Source organism: Primulina tabacum, chromosome 18 (assembly GCF_025594145.1).
Source record: "Primulina tabacum isolate GXHZ01 chromosome 18, ASM2559414v2, whole genome shotgun sequence".
NCBI classification, from domain to species: domain Eukaryota; kingdom Viridiplantae; phylum Streptophyta; class Magnoliopsida; order Lamiales; family Gesneriaceae; genus Primulina; species Primulina tabacum.
In genome coordinates, this window is record NC_134567.1 from 29365630 (window position 1) to 29380115 (window position 14486).

Genomic DNA, 14486 nt, shown 5'->3' on the forward strand with positions numbered 1-14486 from the left:
TCGAATGGCAGCTTTGTTACCCTTCAGCGACAGTTACTAAATCTAGAATTCTATGGGTCTGATCATCGTCCTGTTTATATTTCAGCGGAGAAAAAACGTGATGATCACTTTCACAAAGGCCTAAGCCATTTAAGTTTGAACATAAATGGATGCTGGAGGATGATTTTCCTGATATTCTAGAACAATGGAATGGATGTTTTTCAGACGGTTTACCGTCTAAGCTAGCATACTTTAGCCGATTTCTTCGTTCCTGGGCTGGGAACCGATTCAATGTTATGCCTCGGAAATTATCGAAATGCCGAAGACAATTTCTCCAGGATCTCGGCACTAGAAAAGTAGATCGAGTAGTTGACGACTCGAGAAGAATTGAACTGGAAGCAAAGAGCACGTGTGAACTGGTTGGGATTTTTTTTATTAATAAACTGCATTTTTTGTTTTCCATTTTTTTAGATCAACTAAATTTTGTAATAGCCCATTAAAACAAAAAAATTTAGTTCTCTCCCTTAATTTAATTGATAGTAGGATTTTTTAATCTTGCAAGAATTCAAGTTGAAGATAGTATAAAATAAGATGCACGAAATGAAAATAAGGCTCTGAACTTAAATAATGAACTTTCAAATACCTACGTTGAACAAATTTTTATTTATCAATTTGAATGTTTCTTAAAAAATATTGCAACAAGTCGAATTCTTAAATTTAGACGGTTGTTTGTTTATAGACTATTATGATGGTGAAATTGGTAGGCACGCTGCTTCTGCTTCTTAGAAGCAGTGCTAGAAGAGCATCTCGGTTCAAGTTCGAGTGACGGTATGTAATCTCGTAAAAAACTTAATTAATCCTACAACTATTCCAACCCTCTATGGAGGTCCGGAAAGCCTTATTTGATATGCATCCCTCAAATTTTCTAGGTTCGGACGGATTCAGACGCTCTTCTCCAGGAAAAAAAAAATTGGACATTTTTTCGGGATTGCCAACATTTCGGAATTCGGAAAAGACGTTTCTTCATGGAACTCCACACTCATCACTCACATTCCGAAAGTTCCAACTGAATCGGATACCCCAAAAGATTTTCGGCCCATTAGTTTGTGCAACACATGTTATAAAATTTCCTAATGAACGATCATTAATTGTTTACAACTGATCCTTGCAAAAGTCATTGATCTTTATCAAAGTGCTTTCGTTTCCGAGAGATTTATCTGAAACAACGTCATCGTTGTTTTGAGTGTATGAACTAAATTCTAAATAATGCAAGAAATAAAAGTGCCTCGTGTCTTTCGGCGCGTTCATTTGCACGCGCCGCCTGGAGTCTTCTGTTGCTGTGAGTCTCCAAATTTCTCCTATAGTTTCGTTAACTTTATGTAGGCATTACTCCGAATGTAGCATTAATCTTTGGAGGTATTATTCTATTATTATTATGTCTTCTTGTTCAGTACTGGGCTTTGTTTCTTAATTCTGGATGATGTTTCTGGTTTAAACAGCGTCGTTTGGCTTGTTCGGTTGGTAATTCTGGTACTTTCTTGTTTAAGGAAATTTAATGATTTAGTAAAGAAGAATTAATTAAGTGGTTTGGTTATTGTTAAATATATTGTAATAAAAAGAAAAATGGACTAATAAAATTTGAGAATTGAGGAGTAAAATCTGGATACGCGCTATCGCGCTTCATTTACATCTAACTGCTAACTGCTAACTGCTAACTGACAAGTATGCGCGTACTGAACAATATATCTGTCGGTGATAATCAATTGTGAGTTAAATATGGGTTTAATTAATGTCACCTTTCTTATAGGTATTCTTTAATTTTGGTATCACTTACCAATGTTTTGGACTGAAAATATATCTTGATTAGGGTCTATATTGATTAGTATAATGGTACAGATCGAATTCGTAATGTGGCCATTTTGGATTCTAAATTGGAGGAAGCAATTGTGTTTATGTTTCTTGTTTCGGTTTGTTCTATACATATTTATTTTTACAAGAGAAATGTTTGACTCTTAATGAGATCATATTTCACCGTAATCTTCAATAATTAGTATTTCGTTCTTTATATATACTAGCATAAAAGCATGTGCATCCGCACGTGAACTCATATTCTAAATAACTAAAAAATAAATTAATAATAAAAATATTTTTAATCTTTGCGTAACGTGATCCAATTCATCAAACAACATTTCGTTCGAAAAAAAGATAGATCAAAACAAATTATAAGAATTTGAAATAATGATTTATCAGATTAAGTACTAAATTGAACTAACATAACAATACAAATATAATAATATGAAAGGATTTGAATTGATTAAGCAATATAACAATGTAAATAGAATTATATGAATATATTTTAATTAATTAAGCAATATAAGAGTGGAAGAAAACATTTTAGTATATGATGTTGATATTTATCTACTCATTAAATCAATTAATTGATAAATATGTTCCTAAAATGTAAAAATTATATCTTGAAAATCTAAAATAGTACTTACTTATAATTTTGGAATAATTAAGAACATGTGACAACAATTTTTCATTTTAAGTTATATTCTAAACTATAACCAATATCGTAAATTCGAAATCTTTCGCAAACCTACATTTTGTTAATCAATAAATTATATAAAAAAATAATAAAACATTACATTAGCTACAGAAAACCTATGGACACAAATTGTATTTTGAGAAAAAAAATTAATATATTTAAACACAAGAATTAAAAATAAAATAAATAATTACTACATTCACCCCTTCTAAAAATGACAATAGGGCAGGGCGGTGCGAGTTCAGAGATGGGATAATAAGCTCATATCCGTCCCGAACTATTTCGGAGATTTTAAAAAATGCATGATCCCGAACCTCAACCCAAAAAATCGGAGATCTCATCCCTGTTTTGGGTTTTTATCGCAGGGTCCCAAACCCGTAGGGAAAGTTGTCATCCCTAACCCCTTCTATACCCTATATATATTTGCTTAAAGCAATGAACTAAGAAAACTTCATTTCCAACAATTTTATTAAATGGAGATTCATTTACTTAAATTAATAATTGAAATATCACTATTCTATCTCAGAAAAGAGAAAAAAATATCACCACTCTAAATTAATCTCCAGTGTCATGTATCATCATATTCATTATTCTCTCATTTTTTTAGAATTACATTTGCTAAGGTTCAAAGCTGTTAACAGAAAATTTGAATTCGTTTTCACTATATATTTATATTTTAATATGTTTCTTATTATCGTTTGAAAAGTAAAATCATGTACACTACTAATGAATTCTATATATATTGGACATTAAAAAGTTAACAAATTTGAATTAGAATAAATTATAATTACCTAAGTATAATAATATTTTCCAATTCAATTGGTTATTATTAGAAGATTATCAATAAATTAGATTTATATCGTGCCTAACTTCTTCAACTTTTTCCTCTTTTTTTGTTAATTAAAAACAGTAAAAATTAACATCACAAAATGGTGAGGCATGAGATAATAAATAATAATGAGATAGTAATAACAATGGATAATCAATTCTTATTAATTACTAATTGGGATGGTCAAATTGCGACTCATGATAATAAGAAATATTTTAGAGATGTCAGATGAATGATTATAATGTCATATTTATAATGGTCTAACTTTTTTTTTCATATTTTAAAATTTATTATATCATATTAATTTAAGTGATATAATTGTCATAACTTAATTGTTTTACAATTGTAAATAGATAAAATTATTTATTCCTCTATACAAATTCAAAGGCATCACAAAGAAAGAAATTTAGAATTTTAACATAAAATATAGAAAATTAATGATAGATTATTTTCTTCCTCTCATTTAAATTCTAATTTGTATATATTATTTGCACAACTGGTGATTCTCATTACATCAACCACACAAACTCTTGTGAGACGGTGTCATAGATCAATTTCGTGGGTCAAATCTCTTATTTGAGTCATCCATGAAAAATTATTAATTTTTATGCTAAGAGTATTACTTTTTTATTGTGAATATCGGTAGGGTTGACGCGTGTCACAAATAAAAATTCGTGAGACCGTCTCACAAGAGATTTACTCTACGCCAACATAACTTCCAATTTAGTTATGGTAACGTTATACTAAGAATTATTTGTAGGAATATCTTACTCTTACTTCTTTTTGACTCATTTGTGTCATTTTTTAAAACAATTTCATAATAATTTTATCTATGTATAATTTGACTCTATTTTTTTATTCTTCATATAATAGATGCCGTCATTGAATTTTTTTAGAAAAATAAGTTGAAAAAGTATCAATTGTGATAACATATTTGAATAAGCTCAAAATATTTTTTTTGTTCAAATTAAGTGTTTATTTCTTTTTTTATTTAATGTTTGATTACCTTTTTGTCAATATAATTGTCATTATATACTTGTACGTAAATAACTCTACAAATACAAATAAAATGTTATCGCATTATTGTTATGAATGAGTACTATTTGATAATATATAAATATGGGGAGATTTAAATAAAATAGAATCTATGAGAGTAATTAAAACAATTAATCATTCAATTTATTTTATTTATTATCAAAATTAGTGAGAAAAAACTAATGAAAAAATTGATTGATTTTCTACATATTTCTTTCTCATTTTAGCAACTGTACAACAATATTTTTCTAGTACCATATCATCCGATGTATGTGAATGAACAATTTATTTGTCTACACTTTTATAGGTACTTATGATTCAAATTTATTAATTTTTTTATTAATATTATTTAAATTCACAATTAAATTTAGGTTTATAATATATTATTTTTGTTGATTCATTTAGAAATTAATAGTTTGACAAAATAAATTTAAAATTTGATTAAATATAATTTTATTTTCAATTTAAATCGTTTTATTTAATTTAAAATTAATAACAATTATTTTAATTTTTTTATTTTTTCGTTTGTCAATATTTAATTTAGAATTTATTTGAATGACTCTTCATTCAAAGCCTTCAGATACCTTATCATGGGTCCTTTATATATATAATTTTTTGAAGTTTTTTTAAAATCTAATTATATTAAAATTTGTTTTTAATAATTCATTGAATGTACTCAAATGATAGTGAAATAAAACAATAAATAATGTAATTAATTTAATTTAGAATTTAAATGAAAGTCCAAGAAAAGTATTAAAATGGAAAAAATAATTGATATTAATATTAAGTAAATTTAATAGTATGTTTTTTACAAAGTCGCTCAAATATTTAAGAATATGGAGATGATTTATTTGCTACATTTAAATTAAAATATAAATATAACTCAACTTTATTTCTCACGCTTATTTACAACAATTAGAAAACTTTTCTATCATTCACACATTTATATGTATATAGTTTGAAATGTAAAAACTTGTGAAAAGTAAAGACACGAGAATTTTATGGATGTTCGGAGAAAAACACTCATACTCCTTCTTCCTCTGTAGGAAGGATTCCACTAAAACACTTGTCTGATATATATATATATATATTTAAAAAATTGCTACTAAAATATTTAAATTTCTTATTATAGCTAGCTCTTTTAATTTTTCTATCAGATTCATATTTTATGATATTATTAGTATATTAACATTCATGATTATTGATATAAATTATACTAAATAATTTATTAAATTATTTACTTTCAATTCTTAGTTAAAAAATTATAAATATATTATTATTAAATTTTATATTATTATATACTTATCATGTTACTGTATTATTGCATATATAATTATTTTTTCTTATATCTTCTTGTGATACTATGATTTATTATTTAATCAGAAACTACATTAAAATATAATAACAAAATTGCATTAAAATCATAAAATAACATGTAGAAAGAAAATTAAAAGGATAAAATATTTAAAGTTAGTATAAAGATGAACTATTTGAGAAAATTAATATAGGAGTTACATTTTATTCTTGAAGTGATATAAATTATTACAATCAATGTATATTGTAGTGATAATTTATCAGCATTTGTTAGACTATTAATTATATATTATGTGGAATAATTAGGCTACTAATTAATTATATATTAGGCGGAATAAATAAAAAATTTTGATATTTCATTTTTACACTTGCAACAATTAGAAATTTACAAATATATCTTTATTGAATCTAGGATTTGTATTGATGAGGAGGTCATTTTTATTTTTTGACAATTGGAAAACATGGCTAATGATCTACACTTTTGTAGGTATATAGATAAAAAAATATTTTTTTTTATCAAAGATATATTCATTTTTAATGCATAGATTTCCTATAAATTGTGTAGAAAATTTCCATGCAATTAATCTAACAACACACAATTTAAGGGGGTAGTAGAAAATTTACAATGAAAAACTTTGTTATTCTTTTTACACTTTTATAAGTATAATAGTTAAATATATATTCTTTTAATATTTTTAATTATTTTTTAAAATTAAAAATCTATTCTTTGAATATTTTTTCTAAGAATTATTTATCAAGAAAATGTTATTTCTCTAATGTATTTTTATTATCAAATATCAATTCAATTTTTATGTAACATTATTTTCAAAATTTATTTTGTTACAAATTTCTATTAAAAAATAAAAACACTATTATGATCTTCATGTATTTAATGATTGTGTAGAAAATTTTTCATACAATTAATCTAACAACACACAATTTAAGGGGGTAGTAGAAAAGTTTCAATGAAAAACTTTGTTATTCTTTTTACACTTTTATAAGTATAATAGTTAAATATATATTCTTTTAATATTTTTAATTATTTTTTAAAATTAAAAATCTATTCTTTGAATATTTTTTCTAAGAATTATGTATCAAGAAAATGTTATTTCTCTAATGTATTTTTATTATCAAATATCAATTCAATTTTTATGTAACATTATTTTCAAAATTTATTTTGTTACAAATTTCTATTAAAAAATAAAAACACTATTATGATCTTCATGTATTTAATGATTGTGTAGAAAATTTTTCATACAATTAATCTAACAACACACAATTTAAGGGGGTAGTAGAAAAGTTTCAATGAAAAACTTTGTTATTCTTTTTACACTTTTATAAGTATAATAGTTAAATATATATTCTTTTAATATTTTTAATTATTTTTTAAAATTAAAAATCTATTCTTTGAATATTTTTTCTAAGAATTATGTATCAAGAAAATGTTATTTCTCTAATGTATTTTTATTATCAAATATCAATTCAATTTTTATGTAACATTATTTTCAAAATTTATTTTGTTACAAATTTCTATTAAAAAATAAAAACACTATTATGATCTTCATGTATTTAATGATTGTGTAGAAAATTTTTCATACAATTAATCTAACAACACACAATTTAAGGGGGTAGTAGAAAAGTTTCAATGAAAAACTTTGTTATTCTTTTTACACTTTTATAAGTATAATAGTTAAATATATATTCTTTTAATATTTTTAATTATTTTTTAAAATTAAAAATCTATTCTTTGAATATTTTTTCTCAGAATTATGTATCAAGAAAATGTTATTTCTCTAATGTATTTTTATTATCAAATATCAATTCAATTTTTATGTAACATTATTTTCAAAATTTATTTTGTTACAAATTTCTATTAAAAAATAAAAACACTATTATGATCTTCATGTATTTAATGATTGTGTAGAAAATTTTTCATACAATTAATCTAACAACACACAATTTATGAGAATAGTAGAAAAGTTTCAATGAAAAACTTTGTTATTCTTTTTACACTTTTATAAGTATAATAGTTAAATATATATTCTTTTAATATTTTTAATTATTTTTTAAAATTAAAAATCTATTCTTTAAATATTTTTTCTGAGAATTATGTATCAAGAAAATATTATTTCTCTAATGTATTTTTATCATCAAATATCAATTTAATTTTTATGTAACATTATTTTCAAAATTTATTTTGTTACAAATTTCTATTAAAAAATAAAAACACTATTATGATCTTCATGTATTTAATGATTGTGTAGAAAATTTTTCATACAATTAATCTAACAACACACAATTTATGGGAATAGTAGAAAAGTTTCAATGAAAAATTTTGTTATTCTTTTTACACTTTTATAAGTATAATAGTTAAATATATATTCTTTTAATATTTTTAATAAAAATATATATTTTATTAAAAAAAAAGCTATTCTTTTAATATTTTTTGTAAGAATTATGTATGAAGAAAATATTATTTCTCTAATGTATTTTTTATTATCGAATATCTATTCAATTTTTATGTAATATTATTTTCAAAATTTCTTATTTTACAATTTTCTATTAAAGAATTTTTAAATTACAAAATTATGATAACTGATTTTGGAATTGAAACTAAGAAAAGATTTAGTTTGATTTTGGTTCTACTGTTCTTGAGAACCATTGTCAGGTTTAGCTTCAGACATTTAATTTAATGTCTAAATCTTAATCAATCTTAGTAGATATTTCGAATATCACCAAATTTGTGTGTGCTGAATTTATAAATTTGTCGTATTTATAATTTTTTTTAAAAGTGCTACTAAAATCTTTACTTTCTTACTATAGTCAAACTCTTCAAATTTTTCTAAGAGCTTCATATTTTATGAGATTATTAACATATTGACATTCATAATTATTGATATAAAATCTTCTAATAAATTTATTAAACTATTTACTTTCAATTTTTTGTTTAAAAAACCATAAAATATGTTAGTATTAAACTTCACATTATCATATTATTTTATATTTATCATGTTATTCTACTATTGGACATATAGTTAAATTTTTTTATATATCTTCTTGTAATACTATAATTTATTTATTACTTAATTAAAAATTGCACTAAAAACATAATTACAAAATTATAATAAAATCATTAAAAAAATGTAGAGATAAAATTAAAAGAATAAAATATTTAAATGTAGTATAAAGATCAATTATTTATAAAGATCAATTATTTGATAAAATTAATATAGGATTTACATTTTATTATTGAAATGATATAAATTACTACAATCAATGTTTGTTGTAATGACAATTTATTAGCATTTGTTACAATTTTACATATATATCCTTATATGATTTTTTGAATTCATATTAATAAGAAGACATTTGTGTCTTTTCACAATCGGAAAACAAATGAGTGATCCACACTTTTATAGGTATATAGATGAAATGATATAAATTACTACAATCAATGTTTGTTGTAATGACAATTTATTAGCATTTGTTACAATTTTAAATATATATCCTTATATGATTTTTTGAATTCATATTAATAAGAAGACATTTGTGTCTTTTCACAATCGGAAAACAAATGAGTGATCCACGCTTTTATAGGTATATAGATATATAGATATAGATATTGATGTGTTGTCTTTGTAGAAGAAATGGTAAAGTTGATATTAACAAAATAAAAATATAGCCTTTGTTGGAAACCCACTGACATTTGTAGAGAATGCAAAAGAAATAGTTGTCTAAACTTTAACATTATTTCATCATCATATGCTTGTGGATGCCTTTGTGTGTATGTATTCCTTCCCAAATCTACCATTCAAACAAAGACTAAATCCAATTCAAATATCTCCTCTTGCAGGTCATGACTGAAAACCCTCAGAAACCAGTATTAACCCCAAAAACAATGTACCATCATCCTTCCGAAACACTTCAAATCCATCCCAAGATCGTAGAAATACCCCTGAATTGTTCACGTGATACCTTGCCTCGAATTTGCCCTGCCAATTATTACCCTTCCAAAAAACCATCAGAAAACAACGACCTTTACTTAAGCCCACCACCTTCGTGTCCTGGTTACTTCCGTTGGATTCACAATGATTTGTGGCCATGGAGGGAAACAGGAATAACTAAAGAAATGGTGATGAGTGCCAGTCGAACAGCAAATTTCCGATTGGTGATATTAAAAGGGAAAGCATATGTGGAAACATATAGAAAGTCGTTTCAAAGTAGAGATACATTTACTCTTTGGGGGATCTTGCAATTGCTAAGGAAGTTCCCTGGAAAAGTCCCGGATTTGGAGTTGATGTTTGATTGTGTAGACTGGCCGGTCATCAAGAAAGAAACTTTCCACGAGCCCGAGTATAAATCTCCACCGCCATTGTTCAGATACTGTGGCGACGATGCCACATATGATATAGTGTTTCCAGATTGGTCGTTCTGGGGATGGTAAATCTGTGTTTCATTGGAGTACATATAATAATCTTGATTATATAGTATATGGTGTGACCAAAGCATGGGTGGAATTATAGATTAGATTTAATTGTTTAGGCCGGAGATAAATATAAAGCCGTGGGATGATTTGTCCAAAGATATCAAACAAGGAAACACGAGGACTAGATGGACGGATAGGGAACCGCATGCTTACTGGAAGGGAAATCCAGCCGTTGCTGCCACCAGGATGGATTTGCTCAAGTGTAATGTTTCAGATGAACAAGATTGGAATGCTCGTGTATATGCACAGGTGAAGTTTAATTTTCACTTGGACTTTTACTTTCAATAGGAATAGATAGACTGTCTTGAAATTTGTTCACAAGTTTGTCTAATTATATTTGTTTTGAATCATTGAAGCTCCATTTTGAGCTGTGAAAGTGAGTTGATCATTAGGATAGGAAACAATTATATGGACTGATAGGATTTAACAATCACTTAATTTGATGTGACTTTCTTGTGCAGACAAGAATTGTGATAAGAGATCTGCCCGAAAATTTTGATAGAAATGGCAACTCGATGCCTTTTGACGTGTAGAACATACATTTTCCAAAAAAGTTTACGAAGTTGTTGGATTTTTAAATTTTTGCTACGTCCACACCGCCCCAAATGTTAAGGTTTTCAAGGGCATCTTCCTTCCTCATTCACAGCCCTTGGCATTTGACAGGGAAAATGTCAGAACAGTGAAGCATTAATTACTCAAAATAAATTTGCAGGATTGGAAACAAGAACAAGATCACGGTTACAAGCAATCAGACTTGGCGAGCCAATGCATTCACAGGTGTGACGGACTGAACACTTTATATGTGGTTCGTTTTTTCCCAGTATCAAAACTGCAGCTTATTTTATACGGGAATATGACTCCAGGGGCCTTTTTCCTCATTGTTTGCGTAACCTAATTAACATCTTCATTGTTTTTTTCATCATGCAATATACACAGATACAAAATTTACATTGAAGGGCCAGCATGGTCCGTGAGCGAGAAATACATTCTAGCTTGCAATTCTGTGGCGTTACTCGTAAAGCCTCATTATTACGATTTTTTCACTAGAAATTTGATGCCATTGCAACATTACTGGCCAATTAAGGATGACGATAAGTGTAGATCGATTAAATATGCAGTTGACTATGGAAATAGCCACGAACAAGAGGTATTCATCTCTCTCCGAAACCATGACCCATTGATTGAAAACTAAAACTTTGTTTGCAAGGGAAGAGTCAACAGCAAGCACATGTTAGTTTTGCACTTGTAAATACTCGTTCCCACCCTCATGTCTCATAATTTCAATTTCCCGTGCTATTGTGATGTGTGAGCATTAACCAAACTATCTAAATGTAGTGTTTTAGCTACTTTAATTTTAAGCAAAAAAGATTTGAGTTCTTGCATCGTCCCTCGTATTATCACCTCCTCTTGATCGTACACATACTTTCATACTCTGGAAAGCAGGCTCAAGCCATCGGCCAGACTGCAAGCAAATTCATTCTAGAGGAACTAAAGATGGATTACGTCTACGATTACATGTTTCATCTATTGAACCAGTATGCTAAGCTTTTAACCTACAAACCCACCGTCCCCAAGAAAGCAGTCGAACTCTGTTCAGAATCAATGGCTTGCCATGCACAAGGATTGGAGAAGAAATTCATGACCGATTCTATGGTTAAAGGGCATAGCTATTCGGATCCATGCGTCCTGCCTCCACCGTACGATCCGGCGGCACTTCATTCTGTTCTTGAGGGAAAACAGAACAATATACATCAAGTAGAAGCATGGGAACAACAATTTTGGGGGACTCACGATAAACAGATAGAAGATTGACCATTATAAACTTTGCCTTTATTTTTATTTTTACAACTTTTGGCTGTTTTCTTTGTATCAGTATGAGTCGATATACATACCACAGTTGCTGTTTAAGAACAAAGCAAGAAAAGAGAAGATATGTAGCACAGTTTCACGAGGTACCATTTTTTGTTGTGTTATAGCAAGAATTTCTTTGTAGGACTATGAGTGGCGTATACGAGTTGCATTTTGATGATGGGTTTTACGAATTTTAAATTTTTTTTTTTTTTTTGAGATTTGTTTCCCTTATATGTTTTGGAAATAAATTTATCTTGATTAAAAAAGTAATTGACATATTGAGTATGATTTTATCTAATTCATTGTTTATGTATAAGCTGAAATCGGTTTCCCGTTTGCATGAGATATAGTTACAAAAAGAGAGAGAGAAAAGATAAATCATTATTAAACTTCTCAAAAAAAAAAAAAAAAAAAAGAAGTAAAAGCACTAAAAACTCTGATTTCTAAACTCAGTTTTTTTATTAAGCGTTTTGAGGCGTTGAATAAATTTGTTCAAACATGATTAAATTATGTAAAATCATTTTTTTAAAATGATTTGAGGAGATAATTTTCTTAAAAAAATAGTTGATTAAAATTAAAAAACAAATGAGTATATAATATATAGAAAACAATGAATAAAACAAAATAATTGATCAAAATTAAAAAAAAAATGAGTATATAATATATAGAAATCAATAGATACATTTAGGGTAGTTGAGAATGCCATTTTGTTGAAAGAAATAATTGACCAAAATTAAACAAAAAAATTTATAACATATGGACAATGGATATGCTAGGTGTCGAAATTCTAACATGTTACGTGGATTAATATTATCTATGCAACAACTTTAGTGTCCAAGTTTCACCCGACTAACCATGTTTCCCCTAGTTTGCTCCTAGATAAATTCAACGGTTATAGTCTATAAACATTCCAGAGAACTTTAATTCAACCTTGTTTCTTGACCATATACATTATTAACATATCTATTGTAAGATGATTTTACAAATATTTACTTGTGAGACGAATCAACTATACTCATGTAATATTTTGTCATAAAAAATAATATTTTTTTTATGAATGACCTAAATATAAGATTCGTCTAACAAAATTGATCCGTAAGAATGTCTCACATGAGATTTTGTAATACATTATTATGGTTCATCAATTTAATTTAAATTTAGTATCACATGTTACCTCACACATTTATTTTAATTTATTTATATTACTATTTTTTAACTATATGATAAAAGAATTTAAAATATATAATAATAGTAGTTTGTGTCTTTTCTCGCTCAATTAATTATTGCATATTGTGTAACAGCAGTCCAAGGAGATTTCGGATTCAAGTTAATATCAACTTACTTAATTAGGGGCGAAATTTTTATATTTAAAAATATTATTACAAAACATTTAATGTAAATGAACGATTTATCTTTTGCTTGGTTAGTTCACATATGTAAGCGTTGGAATATGAAAAATATGTCATTTAATTAAAGCAAGAAAATAATATACGAAACAAGCAACCCATACACCTACCCCGGCGGCCAGGGAAATTGGACAAGCTTTCACGCTGAAATTATTTAATGGTGATTTATTTATTAAAAAAAATCAAGATAAAATTAAAAAACATAATTAAATAATTGTCAGAATTTATTATTATCTTTGATAAACATTTGTACGTTAAATCAACACATTTTGTTTCTCTTCTTCTTTCGTAGATAACACGTCAATTTTCATGATTTGTAATGAAATAATATCCCAAAATCATTTTCTGGAAAACAAAATGCATCTCCTTTCGAAATTTAGTGTAGAATGATAAAAAAAAATATTTGTGATAATAATTTGAAAGATTAGAATTACACGATTATTTTCGAACTCTAATGTGATAAAATTCGAATCGAACATTGAGACGTGCAAAAATATTTAATTTATTAACAAATGATATCGAATCACTTATTACTTTCTAAAACTATCTACTTGCTTATTAAAAAAAACATTTTTTTAACAAATGCATGCACTTGTGATATTTTGGATGAACTCAAATTTATTTATTTTTTTAAAATGAAATTATATAAAAGTTAAATTTATCCTCTATCAAACATACCCATCCTTTGGAAAAAAATTTGTCAAGTATGTTTTATCTGATCGTGTAATTTACAAACTATTAATAATGTTGATAATTTAAGTTTAATTTGAACCAACTAAAAATAACTGTTACAAGTTCAATAAAATAAAATAAAAATCTACCAACCCTTGAATTTATTATAAAAACCCAAAAATGCATTGCATATATTATAGTAAAATTTAAATCTTTTTTATAAATATTAAAAATTATAATATTATTTTTTAAAAAGAAAAAAAAAAAGAAAGTCGTGTGCCCTGCGGTAGTTGAGCACGTGGAGGTAGCTAGCAGCCTTCAATGACCCAAAGTGTGGTCCAGAGTCGTGGCGACACCACACGACCA

At 26.5% G+C, this 14486-nt stretch overlaps 1 protein-coding gene across 2 annotated transcripts; it reads left to right on the top strand.

The window, feature by feature from the left end:
* Positions 1 to 1266: 1266 nt before the first annotated feature.
* On the top strand, positions 1267 to 12146 carry LOC142533642 (uncharacterized). Of its 2 annotated transcripts, none has more exons than XM_075640474.1 (6): positions 1267 to 1318; positions 9559 to 10145; positions 10248 to 10440; positions 10904 to 10968; positions 11128 to 11338; positions 11635 to 12146. In XM_075640474.1, the coding sequence occupies exons 2-6, from the start codon at positions 9562 to 9564 to the stop codon at positions 12001 to 12003; spliced, it is 1422 nt and encodes a 473-aa protein (XP_075496589.1). In that variant the 5' UTR covers positions 1267 to 1318; positions 9559 to 9561; the 3' UTR covers positions 12004 to 12146. The 2 variants fall into 2 exon arrangements, with proteins under 2 accessions (XP_075496589.1, XP_075496590.1); XM_075640475.1 differs by having other exon boundaries at positions 1305 to 1395.
* The last annotated feature ends 2340 nt before the right edge of the window (positions 12147 to 14486 follow it).